General features: G+C 33.2%; 1 protein-coding gene across 2 annotated transcripts; it reads right to left on the reverse strand.

Annotated features, from left to right (window-relative positions):
* Positions 1 to 4,720: 4,720 nt before the first annotated feature.
* MSL1 (protein) lies at positions 4,721 to 24,700 on the reverse strand. 2 transcript variants are annotated; one of them, NM_001099836.1, is given in 11 exon segments: positions 4,721 to 7,332; positions 8,195 to 8,401; positions 18,754 to 18,878; positions 18,961 to 19,124; positions 19,826 to 20,033; positions 20,124 to 20,842; positions 20,914 to 21,029; positions 21,109 to 21,277; positions 21,402 to 21,534; positions 22,551 to 22,685; positions 23,868 to 24,668. In NM_001099836.1, coding segments are annotated over 11 exon segments (2,445 nt in total). In that variant the 5' UTR covers positions 24,264 to 24,668; the 3' UTR covers positions 4,721 to 7,259.
* Positions 24,701 to 24,717: the final 17 nt, after the last annotated feature.

Raw genomic sequence — 24,717 nt, forward strand, 5'->3', positions numbered from 1 at the left:
GCAAATACAGACATTGCTTTTGAACGTCATAGGCAGGGCCCCGCCGACCCCCGGCGGCACCTGCGTGCGAAACCCATGAATCGCCTCCTAATTTTACGAATCTTCATTTTCAATGTATTTTTTTTATTATTTGTTAATTTTGACTTATTGTTTTGACGTAAATCTTGGGATGCTTGTACTATAAATGCATTATATGTTTTGTTACTTACAAGTTATATGTTTTGCCTATTGTACTTACTTACTTATCGATACTCCACTACAAAGAATTTGTTGTTGTGTAAGTGTATTGTAAATAATTTCGGTGGCGGGGCCCTTATTGTCTTGGCGCCTGTGTGCACCGCACACTTCGCACATAGGGGCAACGCGGCCCTGGTTGCGATGATCGACTTTTGTGAATGCACCATTTTGCAAGCAGGCGGCAAGGCATGAGAAAGAGTAGGTACTAATTTCTTTCCGCACCGACCTGTTGACGTCAAGCCGGAGATAATCATAGGGATTACGCCCGAATTCTGGACCCCGCCATATGCCGGTTTGAGGACTGTCATGGAAGACCCAATCGTGCAAGCTGCTCTACACATATCTTAAGAAAGATCAATCAGGTGACTGATGACAGCCTTCCCCAAGCTACTGCGTACTGCGACTGACCCAGTGTGATAACTCGTACCAGTGCCGTCAAAGACAAGCTCCCGTTTTAAGTTTGTATACAATTATGAAAACTATATTTATGGATTGTTTACGCGTTTATTGTATTAATTTTACATCTTTCGACGTTTACATTAGTTTCGCGTGCCACAATAAGGCGATTATCGCAGCGCGCCGCTTTTTCAAAGAAGCGTTCTGACCTTGTCTTTAGATAGGTCCATATCGGTTCTAATTGAAGATCGTCGTGAAGATCTACATTCCTCGCATAGCACGGTGCTCTAACCAACGGCTATACTGCAGAAACGGAATAGAATGAGCTTGAGAGGACAAATGTGTGTGCGGGCCGCGCGAGCGAGCACTTGCATAGGTCATGACGGCAGCAATCCTGGCGAGTGTTCCAAAGTGGCTCGTTTTGGTCCAAGATGGGGACACCAATAAAACTTCAGTTCGTCCTTCACTAGATATTTCTTTCATTGCCAACGTGCACCGTCGTTGCACCAAATGCATCTTATACAAATAAATACAAGAATTTTAGATCCGAAGGTCCTTTATTTCAATGTACTTAACACATCTTAGTCTGAAGTATCACATCAATTCGTAATTAGGATTCATAAAGGAAATATAAATATAATAAGCTATCTATACTTTAAGTGTTTAACACACTGCTAACTTGTACATTGATTTCTATGACGTCTTTGAGATTTTTAGTAAATGCATTAATAGGCAACATCTACGTTATGACGATTCAATAAAACGTTCTGAATTTTATAGACAACACAAGGCATAAAAGATACCCACTTTCACCACAAAAGTATTTATTAAACATTTGTTTTATATTCATATTATTACATTTTATTAACAGTGAGTCCGTTTGATATCATATTAGAGAAAAATATTAAGTAATAAATCTCTTGAAATCTAAATCATCATCAGCAACAAGAAACTTTCAGTTACAATTCATTAAACTTTTTAAAAATTACAATAACATACTAAGAAACAACAATTGAAATTATGACGTACTTTAATATTTTTTTCTTTCCTTAATTAAAATGTTATTCTCTGACATTCGTTATTTTTCAACAAGTACTTTTTTTTATATTTGAATACCGCTTTTTATATACATTTAAATTCCATTAAAATTTGAAGTACCCATTAAGTTTTAATTTTAAACTATCAACGAATATGTTGGTTATCGTCGATGTTTCTTTTTTACTATGATATTTCAATAATCACGTTTTAGCCGATTTAAATTTACAAGGTTATTAAAATGGCAACACTTTATTTAGTTTAAATACGCAGAAAATGTAAAATTAAGAAGTTAGCAAATAAGTTTTCATTTTAATAAAACGTCGTATTATAGTGTCGATTGACGGTTTTAAAACAATAATACTAACACTAACAGGGAAGACGGTTCTGACGCTGCTATTATTGCTATTATTGCTGTTATTGGAAGTTGTTCATTAGTATTAGTTTGTTATAGTTACATTACGACATCTTTGACGTCATAAAGCTGTGTTAGCAAGTCATGGGTGTTTAGTCTTTTATTTACTTTACTCCATATATTTATAGTTAGGTACATTATTATTATTATTTTTATTTTTATTAACCGAACCTGTTTACTCGGTTTACCTTTGACATAATTTTTTTAATTTTGCAATTAATATTTTCAGTTACAGTCGTGTATTTTAAAGGGTATGTAATATTTTGGAATGCGGCCAGAATACGATAAAATTTACACATAGTTACCGAGCATTTTAATGGGTCATTAATTTATTAAATTTGGAACAATAAGAGTTCATATTATAATAATAACGTGTAATTCAATAATAAATGAGTCAAACGGACGCTTTAATCACGCTTGTAAATTCATAATATTTACAACAAAAAAAAAATACAATGAAAAAAATCTAACTTGTTTACAAACATTTAGAACACTTACTTAAGATAGATATTCCGAATAACATTAATGAGATCTTATTTTATGACAACGTACACGGCAGAAAACTAATTGCCTTTAGAAATATGTAGTAATAATACACGCCTAATGAATATTCCTGTCTAACAATCAGTAATTGGAATTTTAACTGCTACATGAATTCAATATTACATGAACTATTGTGGGAAAACAAGAATTCCCGACATCGACACTAATCTAATTAATACTTATCTCAACACCGATTCACATCTATGTTACTACATTTAGCCACAAGTAGATATTATATTACTTGAATATAGAATATTAAAATGTAACACCAATCATATAAATTAAGAATTTAATAAAATCCTATACTATTCGAGAACAGCGATTTTATATCGGACATATATAATTATGTTATAGGTATAGTTTCAGTCTTAAAAAAAGAAACTTAATATATTTTGGCATATTTACATGAACTATATGGCCACAATCTGTGATGTGTACCGAAATGTCTGTAAATTTTACTTGTGGCTCATCAAATTATAAAATGCATTGAATAAACTTTTATTTCTTTATAAATATTCGTGCAACATAATTCAATGTTAATGGACTAAAAACAATTTAAAATTTTTTTTTATTACCTAACTACTTACAATGACTTAAAATTAGGGTGAACATTGTTGTACATTTCAAATTGTTTAAATAGAATTAAATTCAAATTTTTAAATTAACGCAAACATCTAAGAATACGAAGTGATTCGTGCCATTAAATTTAGTTTCGCATATATCATAATTAGGTACAATAATAAACACGTTCAACAACTTCGAACAACTTCGAACTCAATAATTTCATTGAATACATTCAACAACCCGAAATAATAATAAAATCGTATTATTCTTAGATTCGTGCACTCATTTAATGAGATCAGATAAAAATAAGACCTCGTTTTTTTACGTTTCCAACCCAAAGATGTTTTATATGTCCAGATTTGGAAGTCCGAAAAAGAAAAAAGTCACAATGAGATATCAAGATCATGAAATTTATTTATTGCCTCAGCAGATTAAAAAGCGAGTGGCCCACTTGATTTTCTTTTCACTATCCTTGAAACGAAATATCAATTGTATTAAAATTACGACTACCCCAAGCATCAAGCCGGAACATACTAGTTTCAGGCCACAAAAAGACGAAGGAAATTATCCTTGCGCTTATCCAATGAAAAGAAATGTTTGTTTGATTTTATTGAACATGAACATTTTTAAGAAGCAAGTCGGAAGGAACTCGAAAATCGAATAGTGGCAATTAAAATATACTATTGCATCGATCTTGCATAAGTTTAAGGCCAGTTTATTTTAATCAGTTCATACAAACGTATTCCTCCATTTTCTCTATGCCTAACGAAACTATGACAAATATTTTTATGTCATTATCTACAACGTTTATTACTTTTACATTGTATTATTTACTTTATTTATTATAAAAAAAAGAACACAATATTCCTAACCTAAGAGTACATGTTATTATTATCTTGTATATTTAATTTTGTATTATTATCTTGTAACTGTTGTTGTATTATTATGTTGTAGCTGTTCGTAATGGGTTACTAAGTCGAAGAATGATTTTATTGGAGCGTAATGAGAATATGAATAAAACCAATTCACGCGCGAGATCTAAAATATTATAATGAGTGATTTGGAGCTTTATTAGTTACCGCTTAAACCAATTGAAACAGTATAGAAAACCGCTGCCGTGCCGCATTTACGATCTTTCACTGCATTAAGAAAATTTCGAAAATTTGTCTATACGTCAATTTTTATTACACACACTTTGTCAGTAATAATATAAACAAATCAAAACATGCAAGCAAGGAAATATGATGCTTACTTTTTTTTTAAATATAAAATATGATGCTTACTTTTTTTTTTAAATATAAACTTCGCTTCAAATTTTCTTCAGGAAATAGGAATACCAAGTATTAGTTTCTGTTTTAGAGAGGTATTTTCAGCCCAACGTAATTTTCCATTTAATAGTAACGACCAAGTTCCGAGACAATATGTGAAATTTTTATATATTTTTTTAATTAATACTAAAAGGTTCTATTTCATTCTGTGTTGATGTATTTTTATAATAGTGGAAAAATTGGACAGTTTTTTTTTATTTGATTTTTTTTTTTTGATAAATAATGTTTGATTACAATCATGCAGCTTTATATTGTGTTACTGTGAGGGTTCATCTAACATCATACAAAAGCTGTTTATTTATTGAATCAGTTGAATAATTGGTTAGTTACCCTGACTACTGGACCAAGGTGTTCAAATCAGTTTTCGGCCGGAGTCAGCTTTTATGACAAATATTTGCTATTTGGAGCCAGGGTGCATTCGTTTTTATTTCATATATTTCCGGGTCCATTCATACCAAAAACATCCTAGTTTGGGACTGTTTCGTGTGAAGCTTTTATTAAAAAAGCTTGTATTCGATCTAATGCCAAAAACAAGTTTTTAAACCTGCACTCGCGGTCGCTGTGTTGTAAAGTGGGTGCAATCGTCATCAAGTCGTCAATAGAAATCAGTTTATAAATCTATTCAATCAAATAAGTTATTTTACAAAACCTGGATGTGGGGGTAGTTGACAAATATCATAATAACAAGAATGCTCACCGCTAAATTTTATGACCGCACGGAATTTTATGACCTGGTAACTAAGATTTTTAAATCAAGTCTTATTTTAATTTAAAGAATCATTTTTATATGAATAATGATATTATGAAGTGAAGTTGATTAATATAAAACATGGCATGAAATGAGATGGGATGAAATATTATCTCGGTAAAATGGTGGTCATTTACTGAGACTTTTTAGAGAATCCCGAGAAGTTACGTTCAGCGGCTTTGTTTAATTTCCCCACATTTGTGCACTTTGAGATACTAAATAGTTAATAAGCCACTGTTGTTACGAATTAAAATCTGAAGGAATACTAAATAGACAAAAAAACACCACTTTACTCCTCGCATTCCCGCCAAAAAGTCCGTTTCTGATGTCATATCTCACTGCCCATAAAGAGACGGGAAGATGTTCTACTAGCCACCTACGTTGCCTATTTAGTATGTGACAATTGAAATTGACAAAACTTCTTAGTAAAAAAAAAAACAGATAAGCTACTAATCCTCCAAACCACTTTTTCAGATCGTGAAACCTTAACTTAAATATGAAACACTTCATAAGTTTTTTAATTGCCTTGAAATTCACTCCCTACCTCCAGACTTAAATTATATTTCACTTAATTTATCTTTGCTTTTTCTTGTCAGCGCGCGCGTCTGGAAACGCAAAATAAACCACTGTTTAGAGGAGGTTGTCGAAATTTATGTGCCAAAATTTTGATAAGATAAATCAATTGAACTGTGTGCTTATTCAAAATCGAAATCTGAACATATACAACATCTTTGTTATTAAAATTTAATAATTGCATTACCGTACGAATTTCATTTATATTTCATACATATTGTTTTTTGTATGTAGCATTTCAATTAACTAAAATACGTTTCTAACCTAATTTTTCCTATATTTAACTAAATACATTTTTAAATATATTCACAAAAAGCTATCATTTCATTCAAATTTTATGGAAATTATTCAATAAACAACATTTCTAATGACTAACGGAGATTCCAGCCCCCTCAGGTAAGCGTACCCAAAACGAGGTGGACCGACCTATTACCTACCTATTTAATTCTTAATTTCATTCGAATTAATTTAAGTAGTTTATCAATGAAAATTATGTGAGTAACAGCACAATTTCAAAAATTTCACCATTACTACTGCAATATATATCGATTCATTAATTTACAAATTAAAATTAAATTCACAATGTTTTACCAATATTTTTTTTACAAATACTAATTTACAGAGAAGCTGTTTATCTCGCTTCGAAGGCCTATTTTTCATATTATTTTTACATCCATCGTTTGTGCATAATAATACTTCATATATATACAATTCAACAGAACTAGATTTAAATACGTAAGTTTTTTTTTTATATCTTATCAGTATTAATGAATAGATAGTATATGGATAGTGAAAATATCAATCTTTAAAACACCGTATAGCTAGCTACCGATTCAAAAACAACAATGGTACATTAATAAATTATCCCTACAAATCTAACATAATACTATGGTTTACGCATTTACACTGATAACCATCACGTTTAAACAGATATTTCACACAGTTACATACACGAACAACAACTGACAAATGACGTCATCTCCGACGTGAAACTTCCGTTCAGAAAGATCGTTCGGTAAGAGTGACGTAAAATGTCAATGACGATAACTTATACGAACAGCAATATGTACTAAACAACAAGCTTTGTTTTTTTTCTTTTTCTTAGAAATTATCTAACAAATATCCTTATTTATATCACTTGTTATTTGTTCATTCCATGCTAAACGTTAAAAAGTAAAATCAAGTATTTACACATACGATTCAAACATTTTTATAGATAGTTTATAATAGAGCTCAAATACTCCATGATGCATCGTAGCTGACAAAATCGTAGATGACACTTATAAATGTCGTTTGTTTCAGTTCTTATTCACTTCCTATTTGTAGACTGTCTATGTTATATTTATTTTAATCTTTATTGAAGAACATATTTTTTAAATGTCCATACACTATGCACTTCAATAAAGATTATTGCAAACTGTTAGTGTAATGTTTTTGATCTTTTCGAACGCTTTAAACATCTTGAACTTCTAATCCAAGGCAGCTTGAAGTCACTGAAAAAAAAAAACAGAAAAACAATTGAAATAAATACTCGAGTTTCATTTCCCAGCAGGATAATAACAATTACGGTTCAATTGATACTAGTGGTCCCGCAGTAGTCGAAATTCGACTATAATTAAATGAAATTAAAAGTTTCAACATTATTATAGTTGTCAAAGACTATTTATACCTCTATAATCACAGATTTCGCCAAGACTACACTATAGACAAATAATATTAAAGATAAACAATATTAACCTATTTTCAATTTGACCACAGACTTTAAGCATTAACAAAAGTTTGACAATATATAAAGAGTATATATACATATTAGTGTGTGTCAAATACATGGCAATATGTGTAATGTTTTCTTTATTGATTTACTGTATCTTTTATGCATTATTTAAAAAAAATACTAGCATTGTGCACTCCTCTATATTCTCTATAAGTGTGAGAAATTTCATACTCCTCCGTCCGCGCAATTTTCGTAAAAAGGGATACAAAATTTTTGCATCACGTACAATACGTATTAATATGTATCGTATTAATATAGATACATTAAATCAATAAAGAAAACATTACACACACTACATACCATATATTCGAAGCACACACGTATGCATACTATTTATTGTCAAACTTTAGTTCTTGACGTCTGTGGTCAAATTGAGAATAGATTAAATATTGTTTATCTTTATTAATATTTTTTTATAGTGTAGCCTTGGCGAAATTTGTGATTACAGAAGTATAAAATACAATCATAATAGTGTACAAACTTACAATTCCAATTAACTATAGTCGAATTTCGGCTACTGCGGGACCACTAGTATAGATAGAGTACATAAAAATATTTGGCAATGTGTTAAATTAACTCACGACTCTGGCAAATCGGGCAATATTTCTCCAAATGCCATAACAGGCAACATATCGGTGATTTCGATGAATCGAGCGTCTCGCTGAGGCTGAGGCCATATTGTGTAGACGGAGGGTTGCTGAGAGAAGGAAGAATTGCCGCACCAATCTCGCTGACGTTGACGAAGTCGTTCCACGTGTCTTTGCTCCCGAATGCGCCGCATGTGCCATCTAGAACATTTTGCCAATAATGTAAGACGACTGATCTAACGCTTACAAATGTAATTTCTTTTAATTTCATTCAAATGAAATACAAATCAATGTTTAATCATTTATATTTTGATTCCGCAACGGTTGCTCGTAGACTAGAGATGTGAACCTTCAAAATTGTTTGCTGTTTTTTTGACCTTAATCAAATCTTGTACCTCTGTTTGTTTCCTCTTGTTCGGCAGCATGGACATCACTTTTGCAGGTTTCTATTTAATTCTAAATTTAATATTAATTAATAAAACTTGGTTTGCGACCACCATCCAGCCATAGGCCTGCATTTTAGTTCCTGACACTCCCATGATCCATAGCGATAGGGAATGAACACTGCAAGATTTCTAGGAAATGTGCAGGCTTCGCTCAATCTATAAATATGCCGATTAGATAAAATATTCTTCGTCAATGAAAAATACTTATAATGTATAATACACAAATAAAAAAATAACAAGAACATTTTTATCTAATTACGATTTTGAACGTTATAATCTAACAACAATACAAACATAAAACCCTCATCCCTATACTCTATTTAATAAGAAAGTCATTCTTTTACTTGTACATTACTTAGGTACTTAAAAAGACAGGGATAAGTTTTGTTAAACTATACACATTTACGCATACACATCGACTTAGTAAATGTGGATGTTAGCACAAACCGATGAAAATTATATTTACGACTGTCATTTAAATATGACATATTATATTTTATTTGCGAATTTTTTACGTTATATTAAAATTATATACGAAATGTGTCACAAATGAATCTGTAGAGACTAGTTACACACGCAATACCGTGTATTCGTGTCATTTAATTTCACCCCTCATCCGTGTAGTAGTACCATGGGAGTGTCACGAACAAAACATCGGGCTCTAGCTTATGTCCTTCGATTGTTACCAACGATGTGTAGATTTCCTCTGTATATTACCAAAAAACATATTTTAGAATTAATTACATTCACAGATAAAATTATTATATAAATTCACAATAATCATAACTGCCATGGCACAAACCTCACTTCTTAGAACAAACGAGAGATTAATTTTACAAAAAATAGTGTGTATATTAATATCGATGACTCGTTAAATATCTGGGAAAATAGAAACATCGAGACTATGAAAGTTTCGCAAAGATGTATTGAAAATTTTAATTTTTACATTACCAAACTTGCCATACGTAATGAAGAATTCTAATTTTGTAGTTGAAAATTAGGTAGGTAACTTAGTTTTTTTTTTTAATACAACTCAAGCCAATCACGATTATAACAGAAATATTCAAAGTTTGTATCATGGCTATTCAAAAACATTTTTTATTAGATGAAGATGAAGCAAAGCACGGTTGTGCTATTTAATAACATTATAAACAATATTTTTACTTTATTAATAAATATGCTATATTTTTTCAAATCATTATAGGGTAATATTAGTTGATTTAGTCTAAGCGCCATCTTCATCATTAACATATAATCTATTATAAATACGGGGGAAGCTGCCACCGGCCGTCAATGCGATATCATGCAGGATAACATCGACATTTTCTACAAACAAAAGTAAACTCGATCTCCCAAAAGAGTCGATTCATAACAATTGTATTCTCGAAATCTATTAATTCAATTAAAATATAACAATTTTCATTTGACAATTCTTTTAAATAACAAATTATATTCATTTATAAATTAAGTCTAAATTGAAAACATTTTTTTGCAACTACCCTTTGGGAGCGGGATAACAATATACATGAACATACGCTCGTACGTATCGTTATGCGAACATTAAATTAATGAAACATCCTAATCTGACCCCCGTTATACTAATTCACTGTAAATTACTAAAATTTTTGATAAAAAAATAATTAAACACTAATAATGATAATCTGTGAATAATGTACATATCTATAAAATTTACACGGGTTTTTACAAAAAAAAAATAGAAAATTTTCACGTTTCAGGGATAAGAATAGGGCACAAAATAAAATGATTTCTATCAAGCATGGGTTTGCTAAAATGAACAATAATAACATAAAGGACAACATCGAAAACATATCATCCATATTACAAGCGTAAAAATAAAATAAGATCACATTTCCTAAGAAAGAAAAAAAAAAACTAACGAAATCGTAAAAAATAAAACACAAAGATTCAATAAAAAAAATAAAATTAAATGCGTTCAAAGCTAATGATATGGAGTTCCTTAGAAAAACAGCTGTGACATAGATATACAGGCTGTCTTAAGTTTGTCCGAATTCAATCTTACCGAACAACATCTCTTTGTTATTATCTATTCCGTACAAATCTGCGGGCCGGAGCTGACACGTAGAACTTATATGAGTTCAACTGTAATAAAGTAGCTACTGTAATTATCCAATATCACAGCCGTCTCAGAATAAATGTTTTGTGATTTGTATCTGAGATTATATTTTATTATTTTGTATTTCAAATTCCGCCCCTATTACTATTATGGGCATTAACCGCTAAGTGAGAACAGAAGTGATCTATCGTTGAAATTCTACGAAATGGACTTTAATTTTATGCCGGTACACGAGCTAGCAGTTTAAGCATGGGCCGTGACTGCTCATTCCATTAACAATGTTAAACGCATTGCTAACAGTCTAACTCTATGCTGTGAGTACACATAACGTACATACGCAGCATTATGCCATTTCTGGGACTTGCGACCTTTAGTATGCGAGCACATACATATATACCGCTTTAGGCTTCATGCATCATAGTTTGCTTTGGTTTATTAAACTGCTTGTCACTTCTATAATGCTCGTTTTTTTTAAAGTCCATCATTTTTTAATATAATTATCTGAAACTAGCGACCCGCCCTCGCTTCGCTTAGGAAACATTAAAACACACATGAAACCAAAAAAAAAAAATAAAAAAAAATTGAAAAAAAGTAGCCTATGTTCATCAGGGACAATGTCGGCTTCTAATGGAAAAAGAATTTTTCAAATCGGTCCAGTAGTTTCGGAGCCTATTCGAAACAAACAAACAAACAAATCTTTCCTCTTTATAATATTAGTATAGATGTGTCGATAAAGATAAATGATTTAATATTATTTAATAAAATGTCTTAACAGAACAATGACGTTTCAAATACCAATAGATATGGAATTTCAGAAACGCACAACGTCAAAATGTGAAATGTTTCAAAATACCATTTCCTAGTCCTATCCACATTTTTTATCTCGTACATGACCGCTTTACAAGTAGTATTTTGAAAATATCCATAAAAAACAGTAATGGATAAGAATAACTCAGTCAAAGCTACGTAAGATGATTTGAGGCATTTTATGGAGCAAAGAAAGCAACAGTAACCACGAGCCTTCTTATAGGAGTAGATTGGGCTTTTTATTTTAAATTTTATAGGTTACACGATCAGTTATTACGTACCCCAGAATAAAGAGGAGTTGGGGGGTGACCTTTCATTGAAATCAAGTCTGGTTTATAATAATAGTTTGGGACAATAGATGAACGTCTTCTTATTTTTGTGTAATATATTTCATAATTAAAACTGAAATAAGTCTTATTCAAATTAGTAACTATTAACTAATTTAGATACTGATAAAGTCAGGATGTTTTCAAATTGATTTTAAGAAAACGACATGGCACACTAGTTTTATTGTCAGCAGTGACTTTCTCGATTAGTACATTGTATATCTCGTCCATTTTTTTAATTTTTAAAAAAAATCGAAGTTTAAAACGAACAGGCGGAAAACAAAGCCCTATGCATACACACAAATAGACATGTGGATTAAAGGGCATGATTTCCGTGCTTAAAAAAAAGCAAGAGGTTTTTTTTTAAAATTCCTTCCCTCAAGGGATTTCAACAGGGAAAGAAAGCAGGTATGTACTATGAAATTTTAAAAGAAGCGTGTCTGTACATTGCAGATATTTACAAACAATATATCGATGTGACGTTCAAGTGTACCTGACCTCAAATTACTTCTCATGTTTTTTTTAATGTTTGTTTGTTCATCATCACGTAAAAACGAGAACTTTTTTTTAGAAGTTTAACCAAATATTTTTCTTCATGTTACGGCAGCGAGAGCCAGAGAAAATTCAATAAAACGAAATTCTTCATATCCTGCTACAGTATATGGAGAGTTCCTGTTTAATACTGTTTAATTGGCAGCAAGTAGGCAGCGGCTTGGCTCTGCCTCTGGCATTGCTGAAGTCCATGGGCGACGGTAACCACTCACCATCAGGTAGGTCGTATGCTCGTCGGCCTACAGTTACTACGTTTATTCAAATACGAATGAAATCGTGGTACCTAGCGACCTTCTATAAAAACACGTAGAGAAAATATAATTTTGGATAAAACATTCAATATTTGTTATTACTCTTTCAAAATAACAATACGTCTCCAGTTTTTTAAGACTACGTTCTGTCGGCATCAATTCGATGTTTTTTAACCTACTACGTGTAAAAAAACCTATAGATCTTTAATACGATTAAAAATTATTTAATCGATTTTAGTAATCATTCATCCTAAATACACGTCATGACTTGGCAGGCAATATACATGCCCGAGGCTAGCCTTTATCATTGATAATGTTTCGGGAGCATTGTATTTGTCAACTTAAAAGTATATCACACTTGGGTATTTTGGCACCCTAGTGAGTCTGAGTGAGCATTCAAAGCCTGAGCTTTCAAATTTTAGTTCCGCTAACACTATAATGATTCTTATTTTACTCGCACCAAAGAATAATTTCGTATCCAAGTCATTTTGTTTCGAAAACAGGACTATTCTTTGAAAGCGCGATTGTGGTTCTTTCTTATAATAAGAAATAAACAATTTTCTGGACTACACAGAACAAACACTTTAAAGTAATAAGGGTTCAAGTATGAAATTGCCGTTTTATTGTAGTAGGTACTTCGAATTGACATAGAACCTTCATGGTTTGAGATTTTTGAGTAAAACTTTTTACAAATGGTTCCTATGAGGTTCTTCTTTTAAAAATGTGTAACGTTCGATTATCGACTGTCAGTTATTTTTTTATTCTGCTTAGACAAGAAAGATGGATACTTTGAAAATTCAAGTGATTTTTTAATACGACCTCCGACGCGGAACTAACGCTGCAGAAACAGCTCGCAATATCAATGTTGCGTTTGGGGAGGGGACTGCTAATGAACGCACCGTGCGATTTTGGTTTAAACGCTTTCGTGATGGCAATTTTGATTTGAAGAACGAACCACGATCCACACATGAGAACAACAATGAATTCAAAGAGACGGTGGTAGCCGATCCGAGCCAAACTACCCAGGAATTTGCGGCATGGTTTAACGTTGCCTTACCAACAATATTGACTTATTTGCGTCAAATCAATAAAATAAAAAATTATGAAAGATGGGTGCCTCATGATTTGACTGATCTGCAGAAAGAAACGCGTGTTGAATATAACGAGGCTTATGGAGAGTATTAAGCGGTAGGCAGCGGCTTGGCTCTGCCCCTGGCATTGCTGAAGTCCATGGGCGACGGTAACCACTCACCATCAGGTGGGCCGTATGCCAGTCTGCCTACAAAGACAATAAAAAAAATTTAAAAAAAAAATTTGATCGAATTGTGACATGTGATGAAACGTGGATTCTTTACGATAACCGTAAGCGAAAATGCAATGGCTGATCCCAGGTCAAACGCCGCAAGTGTCCTAAAGCAAAGCTTACCAATAAAAAGGTAATGGTAACGGTTTGGTGGTCTCAGCATGGTATTATTCACTATAGCTTTCTCTGATCTGGTCAAACAATAATTTCTGATGTCTACTGTGCCGAACTCCGAACAATGATAGCAAAACTTGGAGTGAAACAGCCCCGACTCATGAATCGATCTTCAATTATTTCTCCATGATAACGCGAGACCTCATACAGCACGAGAAACCGTTTTAACTCTACAGGAACTGCAATTAGAAATCATTCGCCACCCTCCGTATTCGCCAGACCTTGCTCCAACGGACTACCATTTTTTTCCTAATTTGGACAATTTTCTACGTGATAAAAAGTTTTCTTCCCAGGAGGTAGTACAAAATTATTTCACACAGTTTGTACAATCTAGATCACCAGAGTTCTATCGCAAAGGCATAAATGACCTTCATATTAGATGGCAGCAATGTATAGATAATAATGGTATAGATATAGTGAGATAAGATTTTCTTTCGTAATTTTTCGGGAAAGGTAAATTAAATCTTCAAATAGCTTCGCTCTCTCAAATAGCTTCAGTACCCATCTTACAGCCTGACCACGGGACATTCGCCGATACGAATATTCGCGCGGTGCGAACGGTGAAGCGTCTAGCGACTAAAATAAGCGCATAGAAATGTACTTATCAAGCCACGCGCACCGGCGACCGGCAAAGCGACCGGCGAAATGTACCGAGCGAATCGCGCGGGCGACTTACGACGCGGCGGGCGAGCAAAACAAATGCATGAATAAGGACGGCGCAAGCCACGGAGTCGAGCGGTAGTCGCGGCGAATAGTACAGTGATTAAATTAGTTTAGTTATTCTCACCGCGAAAAATGAACACTGAAATTTTTATTGCTGATATACTACTTAGACGAACTATTTGGAAGTCTAGCCACTCAAAGCAGCCAAACTTTTTCCGGATACATTCTGTATTTCTCGTGCTTCTTGTGGAATTCTCCATCTATCTATACTCCGATTCTTATTCAAATCATGTACTCCCCAATCTCTTCCAAATAATAGGTCTTGAACCAAAAAACGATTACTTTCTAAGCAATATCGAGATAATTTCGATATAGACATTTCGCTGTCGGACTTCCTTGCTAGTCGCGGCGGCGAACGTGACTAACCGTGGCCTGCAAACGGTACTGCGCGAATAGTCGCCTCCTCCGCCGCTTCGTCGTTCGCACTGCCGATCCCCGTGGCCAGACCGTTAGAGCCGTAGGGGTAAGTCGCACAGCAGACCAATATATATATAGAGTGGATAATACGCAATTCAAATATTCGCTATAGTTTTAGTCATATTTTCAAATTACTCATAAATAGGTTGTATAGCTATGCCGAAACCTTGAAAACGGTTAAAAAATCCAGTCCAAGGAATTATATTTAATATTAACCTGTGCTTCATATCGGAAAATAGCAAATTCATAAATTTAATAGCAACAACTCGAGAGTATTTTGCAAAGTTCAATAGTGAATTTCGGACGATTTCGAGCATATCTAGACTAACAATAAGAAAAATTTTAAACGAGGAAGAAGAATACAGGAATAATAAAAATACCAACACAAACAAAATTAAGCTGGGTAGACTACGCAATAAATTCTATATAGATCTTGATGATTTTGATTATGCAGTGATACGACGAATAGTTTATAACTTTCATCTCATTTATAAACAAGTCCCTACAATAAAAGCACTAAAGTCCAAATTAATAGAAACGATGAATTTCAAGGGATGTAATTTTACACTAAGAATAATACTTAGCCAAATGAAAATGGTGATGAAAAAGACGACGTCAGACTTAAAAGAGTAAAGTACCTAGACTTAATAAGAAAGTACAGATCTGAAGGCAGAGATATTGTGTATAATGACGAAACTTATGTTCACACATCCCGAACATAACAATTATTAGTTAAAAATATCGGGAACTCATTTCGTATAATGGTCTGGTTAATATCCCGTTTTAAGTAATAATTGTTATGGTTGTAACATTTCTATATTATACAATGACATTATTCATTTTGACATGTGACACAAAACAATAAAGTTCCATATTAATGGATATGATAACTATACTGAGACCTTAGAACTTATATCTCAAGGTGGGTGGCGCATTTACGTTGTAGATATCTATGGGCTCTAGTAACCACTTAACATCGAGGTGGGCTGTGAGCTTGTCCAACCATATAAGCAATAAAAAATATATATATCACTCATTTAATACGATCATTCATTGACAGTTCGGGTGTCATCGTATTCCGATAAAGATGCGAGTTTTCCCGAAGGAAAATAATTTCTCACTACAGCTATAGATATTTTGATTAAATAAATAATATGTTAAGTAAAAAAAAAACGAACTTCAATTTTTCAGTAAAAATCGGCAATTTCATACTTTAACCCCTAATATTTTGGGTCCCGATTTTTTGGGTTAGTGTCTTAAAGAGAACATGAACCATAGTCTGACAGCAGATTGTTCAAGTACGACACATGCTTAGATGATACTTCGACGGAGAGTAATGAACAAACCGAGATTCGTGGCCGACTACCATCCCGTAAGATTCCCAGTGAGCTTAATAAATCCATGAATCCCCAAGATCGTGAGAACTACTTATTACAACACGTATTTAGACGTACTTGTACTCTGAAACTCAGTATGGATTTTGGTTAGCACATCCCAACAACCCATGTCTACCGTGAGTTAGACAGCATTAGTTTTCTTAGGGTAGAAATCTCGAACGGTGTAGTATTGGGGTCAATTATATGCCAAGACCAAACTGCTCTCCAAAAATTTTGCAAAATAGATAAAGATATACAAAATACTTCACAACTAGCCAACGACTTGGGCTTCACTAAGCTGAGATTAGACTGGACTTAAATATTGTTCTCATGTTTGGGCAGAAGCTCGAAATTAAATATTGCTTGACGTCACACGTTAGTAAATCATACGGAAACGTATGGTTATGGTTTGGAGTTGTTGGGCGGGGGGAGACTTTAGAAGATCCGAAGTACCTGCGTGATTTACTACCTATTGAATGTTTCGTTTTAACTAATTATGCCATCGATTTATTGTTATCATCTTCTATAATTGACTAAATACTATGACTCGACCAAATAATTTATCCTAAATTCCCTCCAACTAGAACCACTTACCTCGATTATTTACATAAACTCTAGAATAAACTTTCCTTGTTCGTACTTCCCGTACGATATATCAAGTCTTTCTTCGACCGAAATATTAGATTATTTCATAATATAGGCAACAGCACGATCGGGAATTTATAGACATCAACTCAGCGAAAAGCACTGCGGTGCTATTTTAAAGGGGAACTCCGCACGGATTTCTTCCCCGATTAGGAGGAGAAATCTCACACACCCGATTACCCTCTTCAGCCAACCCATACTCTGGGCCAGGAAGGTCTAGTACCTGGGTGTCACCCTAGATGCATCCATGACATTCCGCCCCCATATAAAATCCGTCCCCGACCGTGCCGCGTTTCTTCTCGGCAGACTACTCCATGATCTGTAAGCGGAGTAAAATGTCCCTTCGGAACAAGATGACACTTTACAAAATTTGCATAAGGCCCGTCATGACTTACGAGAACGTGATATTCGCTCATGCGGCCCGCACACATATACACCCTTCAATCCCCAGAATCCCGCTTTTGCAGGGTAGCCGTCGGAGCTCCGCGGTTCGTGAGAAACGTTGACCTACACGACGATCTGGGCCTCGAATCAATCCAGAAATACATGAAGTCAGTGTCGGAACGGTACTTCGATAAGGCTATGCGTCATGATAATCGCCTTATCTTTGCCGCCGCTGACTAGTTCCCAAATCCTGATCACGCAGGATCCAGTTACCGTCGATGCCCTAGATATATCCTTACGGATCCATCAGATCCAATAAACCTTGAATTAGATACCTTTAGCTTTAACACTAGGAATAAGGTAACCGTACTCGTCGAACTCGGCAAAGAGTTCGACGTGCAACCTAACCTAAATATCAGTCCCATTAGTTTCTCGCCGAATCTTCTCAGCGCGTTACGATTCCGAACCGGTAGTAGATTAATTCGCGAAACAGCTACTCCTGAGTCGTTAGGTCTCATTTGGAGGCGCTCGGGTAGCTAATAGCAAATCCCACCCCTCGTGGCTAAGCCCTTGCTCGCCCACATGCCCTGGTAAAACTGGAAAAGCCTCTAGGTCACAAGTAACTTCTCAAACATAAAAAAGGTCGGGAATTGAATTGGCCATTGACTTTTTACATTCGGCCCGCAAGTGCATTTGCCTAGAAAGGAAATTTAAAAATTTGTTCTTACTACCGCGCCAGCACCCCAATTTACCGGACAATTGAAATTTTTAATTGTTATAAAATGTCTCGTTCTAGTGAAATCCATCTAGAATTTATGAATATTTAAATTTTTTATTAAAGTTTGCGTCTCAGTTCATTATTGCTCATCATCATTATGCCTACTAATTTTTAAAAATTATATTAAGTACTAAATATTTCTACATACAATAGTAGAGAAGACGTTTTTGGAGTTATATCCCTATCGAAATCTCGAATCGAGATAATAGAAACTTACGTGCGGCTTAGATCACTTCTGTTCTTACCTAGTCAAATATGCAATTTTAAAATAATCACCTAAGCTGTCGACGTTCTTCTGCTTCCAGTTTTTGGTGTCGTTTCTCAAAAACTTTATCATCTAAATTTTCAGTACCCTCTAGTGTATAACAACTAGTATAGGGTTTTTCACGCCATCGAGGTACCTGTTAAATGTCAGCGGTTTTTAGTAACAAAATCAAAATTGAAATAACAGGGTCGCCTAAATATTTTAAAAAACATTATTACCTCGACAGTGGCGGCTTTTTTAGCACGGGGCTCATCTACATCCTCTGGTTTTACATCAGGGTCCAAACCCAAGTACCATGAAATATCAGGGTCACCCATCAGAGAGTGATAAGACTTTTTAGTCGTTTTTCCAGGTACAGGAGACTTTTTTCCTCGGGGAGTAGCTACAAAAAATATTAACTTTAAATGCACCAATATATATTATATATATGAGATATTTAAAGTATGCTAATCTAGGAAATTAAATTATCTGAATAAAACATTAAACGCCTTGTTAACTTTTATTAATTATATTAACATATTAAGCTTATTATAATACAGAAAAATATTCAGATCTCCTCATGGCAGCTAATTTGCTAACAGTAACTTTTAATTTACTTATAGGAATAATAATGACAATTTCTTTAGTGCCCAAGTAAATTTGGCATGTTATAGACTAATGTTTTTAGCTCATTTATAATTTTAAAAATACATTAATTTAGAATTTTAAGCTTACTATATTTTGTATTCAATATTGATTTAGACCTGAGCTACATGAAATATAATAGAAATGGTATTTACAGTTTTATTTTGAAAGTTTATGATTTCTTAACTTTGGTTAAGTTTAAGCATATTTGTTAAGTATGATACAGTAAAAATCTATTAACCATTCTAATTTCACTAATGACAAACAAGCAATTAAAATATACAAGCCAAATCCTCATTCCTAACTTCATACTATTAACTATAATATATAGTATATACAACAACTTCCTCCTGAACAATTAATATGATTTAATATGTACTTCAAAGATGTCATAACATAAAAAAAATTAATGATATTGCCATATTTATAATAAGAATTAGTTTTATTTGTCATATTTACTTTTTCCCCTGACTGGTTTTGGTTTCGGAACTGAGGGCTTTGGATGTGCATCACGTTTTACCCCCTTTGTCACACCAGTCGCTGAGAAAGCACGTTTTCTTCCTCGTTTGCTTTCACCGCCGCGTTTATTTGTTGGCATTTCAATTGGCACATCTGGAGCAGCATTTACCACTGGTAGAACGGGCGTTATTGGTGCCAGTGGTTCTTCCTGAAATTAAATAATTATCAATACATTTTAAGATATCACATTAAAATAATAAATTTTTTTTTTTTAGATAATTCCTTTCTTTGCTCTTACAAAGGGAATGGTGGGTGTCATTACGCTTGGTGTGCGTCCAACTCGTTTTTTAGTTTTATCAGCCGGTGGTTTATCAGTTATACCAAAATCTGCTGCAGTTAAATTATCCAAGTTTAGTGAAGCGTCTGGTGCAAACAAATCTTGAAATTCCATAGAATCTATTGAGGGAATGTGTATGTTGTTAGGATTCTCGCCATATGAGAAATCACATAAACTAGTTTCATTTCCAGCTTTGGTAGAGGCATAGGTTCGCCAATCGATTTCAGGTTCAGTTTTTACAATATCTAAATCTGGTTCCTCCACAATAACAGTTTTTGTTTCATCTTTCTTTATCTTTGTGTCATGAAATGTATTTGTAGAGCTGAACCTATCTGTGTTCACTTTGTTATCTGGTTTATTGCTGGTTTCTGGAATAGCTGGATCATAAATACGTCTTGTAGATGTTTCTGTACAACGTCTATTTCGATTACTCTTTTGGAGCATAAGTTTTGGTATTGGAGATTGCTCCCTCAGATCTGCTTCACCAAGCTGGTATGGATCTTCACCAGTGGGAGTAGTGTCTATTAATTTAAGTCTTTCTGAGAGTGACCCAGTAACCTGAGTTGTTTTCTTAAAGGCATTAAGGCCCTTTGTTTTTCCGTAAGTGTTTATCATTTTTGACTTTTTGTGAACACTATAGTTTGTTCTCTCATATTTTTTTGGTCTTTCAGCTGGTTTACCTGTAATACCAAATAGTTAAATATATAAAAGAAAATACAGAGCAGATTTATTAGAATGTTGAACAACTTACTGGTTTCTGGTTTTTCTGTCTTTGTCGCACTACTCTTAGGCATACGACTCAAACTACCTATGCCACTACCAGTTCGACGGCGGCTTCTAGGCAATTTCTGAATAATTGGATTTCCACTGCAAAATTTTTTAAGACATTTATAACTGTTTACTTCTTTTAATAGATTACTTTGGTTAATTATTTGACTATAGTTACCTATTTGATGTGACAGTATACAGTGGTTCAGGTTTGGACTCTGATTTCACTTCTTTTTTAACAAAAGGTTTATTTTCAATCATGTTGAAGTTATCACCCAAATTTATATTAGTATCCAAAATAGACATAGGCGGCACGGTTAAATCACTAGGCAAGTAGCTTGTTACATCTGAAATCGAAGTAAATCATTCACATAAAATTTACTCAATAACAACAAATATGAATAAAAATTATCTTAATATCAATTTCTGACAGATTTTATTGTAATCTTTAAAATTAATTTTTATATTTACCTGTCTCTGTGACTTTTGGTAAATTAAAGGGTTCTTGTGTTAAAGTTTTACTTTTATTTAAATCACTATTGAAATAGTAAGGGTTTGTTCTATTATCAGGCAGTAGAAGTTCTGTTAAACTATTAAACATAACCTGAAATTGAAAAAGATTATATCAAAGTCAAAGATTATAAGACTATTGATTAAGTGCCCAGTCGTGATCATGTTGTCAAATATATGATTCACATTTCTTGCTTCTTTAACTTTCTAATATTATAATAAGTTTTATGAATAAACCATGTTCTTATTTTTTTTTTTTATAAATACAGTCAAAATCTGTTATAACGACATCGAAGGGACTGCTCATATTCAGTCGTAAAAACCGATAGTCGTAACAACCGGTGATGCTTAATGTGTATCGTGCAATTACAAACAAATCGATAGGGAATTATTGGAAAAATATATTTATTCAACTATGCACATTTTGTTTATTACACATAAGTATAAATTTTTTTTCGCGCTCTTTCCAAATGTTTGAATTTGTCGAGTGTAATACACCATATTCCTTTGCTAAGTCTTTGTTTGAAATTCCGCTCTCTAGCATGGATATAATACACGATTTTTCTTCAATATTAATTTGTTTTCTTATTCTTTGCGACATTTTGAAAGTTTCACGAATAACTCCACAAAGTTTTGGTGCGCCTTGTGTATAGATAAGTACAAACTAACTGAAGAGATATGAAGAAGCGGACTTTGACTCTACTGCATGCAGGTGTTTTGTTTCTAAGAATTAGAAAAGACCCTACACTAAACTAAATCCTATTATCCTATTTAATCCTACACTAAAATAATCCATTTCCTGATTTTAATAGCCATTGAAGACAAATGTGGATACCTATTCAAATTGTTTACAATACAGCTTAGCCGGTCGTTCTAACAGATGAATTCTCCAAAATATTAGTTAAATGTGGTCGTTTTATGAGGTACGTCGTTATTAGCAATGTCGTATAAAGCAATGTTTTTAATAAGGCGGTCATATAACATTCAGCCGGGACCTTTGTTCTAGGTTATTATAACCGGCATGTTGTTCTAAATGATGTCGCAATAAACGGTTTTGACTGTAATTATGTTAGCAATAAAAATACATCACAAGTCTTGCTGTTAACTAACCTGGTTTGGTTCACTTTTAACAACAGTAGATGTTACAGCTGGTGTTGGAACATTGGCAGATGGAGGTGGTAAGTTTAGGTTAGGTCTCTGATTAATAGTAACTTTTTTGTCCATCCGATTTAACTTTGTCCGTAGCTGAAAATAATCATAAACACAAAAACAATTTGTTAATAATCTCCTATACTTTTCAGAACATGTAACATGCATAAAATTATGTAATAACGCAATTTGCTGAGAAAAACTATAGAATATATATATTGTAGAGGCAGGTGAAACAAAACATCGCTTACATATAAAAAGAAAGGTAAGCAAATTCCTAAGTCTACAAATACACTTCGCAATGCTTAGCATTTGCAATTGACAAACATAACAACACATGCAAACTTTTTTCTCCTACAATACCTCTCCTAATAAAATCTATTTAACATTCCTTTATTTGTAATCTCATTCAATTAAGAAAAACATATATATGTGAAATTAAATGGAAAATGGATTCAAATCTATGCCTAAAAATACTTATTAATCAACAATTGCTATACTAATACAATTTTGTAATTTCTATTTATTTATATAATCAATAAATATAATTTTTTGTGGTTTATGGTAAAACTGCCTCAATTTAACATTATGAGGGCTAATTTCAATTAACATTCGCTATGCCAAATCACTTTGCTTTCTACTTTATCCATTTAAGTTTAAGTGAATATATTTCATTCAAAAGCTTCATCTTTAAGATATTTCATTTCTTAGTTTATATGTACAACATGAATATTGTTCCAGAGTAGTGAGTCTGGCATTCAAAAGACAATTATTAATTCTTAACATAATTTCATAAATTGTTCAATATAAGTATTTCTTGTTTGTGGTCTGAATGCACCATTAGTTTCTGATTATAAGTTATCTTTATATTTAATTTTACATAATGCTGTTAACCTAATTAAACAACTCAGCAAAATTGGCATATTTAATGTGAACAAAATTGCTTCCATAATTATCTTTTTAAAGCATTATGAATGAATTTAAATTTCATTTATGATTTTATATTAATTTCAATCATTGTTTACTTCGTAATAAAAAACATAGGTAATTATTATAATTTGGGATAATTTCTTATAGTTTATTTTAAAAATTATCATTCTTAAACTTGTAGCAAATCATCTTCGTCTTTAAGTTATAGTTGAAACAGAATAATTGACCATGTCTTCCATAGGTGCATTGTACATTTAAATATCGTTTCCCAAAAACATAGCGATTAAAAAGATATGGTGAGCCAAGCCTATTACTAAAACTAAATACCTCAAATTTTTTTTAACTTACTGTATCATTCTCTTGTCTTAGTGCTTGAAATTGTTTATCCCTTTTTGTAATTAAATCGTTTTGCTGTTGTATTAAATCCAAGTGAAAGAGAAGGAGGTCTTTTAATTTCTTGTTTTGATTTACAGCTTCTGTGAGTCTATCTGAGAGTTGGGTTACCTCTGTATTAGAACCGACTACAAGGTCCTTTTCCTCGGAGACAACACAGTGAGTGGATATTTCCACTTCCTTATCAAGTGTTAGCGTTTGTCTTCTATCTGCGCTCTCAGAGTGACAAGCGTAAATATGATCGAAAGGAAAACTCAGCAACGACTCTTTTGTATCTAGTTGGTTTAAAGTCGACAAATCCGCCGAATAATTCACCAAATTTGTTTCATTTACACTACTGCGACTGTTCATTTTTATAGGAAGGCAATCGTAAGTCACTACGACTAGCCTACCGGCTGTCAAACACTAACTGACCGACACTACACTTTTGTTCGTCTCATTACATCTGTTGCAATCCGTAAATCAGCACTAAATGAAATATATAAATGTAATTACAATAGTCAACGGCATTACATTGTCAATAAAACGACGATTCTACGTGTTCCAATACTTCTATTCTGACATTTTCACGCACATGCAAAATGATAAAAGACGCATGATATTTAGGCAATAATTGGTTCGTCCCCAAAAATTGCAATCATTATACTCTCCGTGTGCAAACATTTGTAATCCAAATGATCTAGCTTTGAAATAATTTCTAATGAAATGAACATAACACTCAAGTTTCCGAGTAAATTAAACGAACATCAAGGTAAATCGTCAAATAGCAATAGCCAACCAACAAATAGCGTTGAGGCGTCTAACC

The sequence above is a fragment of the Bombyx mori genome, chromosome 1, assembly GCF_030269925.1.
Source record: "Bombyx mori chromosome 1, ASM3026992v2".
NCBI lineage: Eukaryota > Metazoa > Arthropoda > Insecta > Lepidoptera > Bombycidae > Bombyx > Bombyx mori.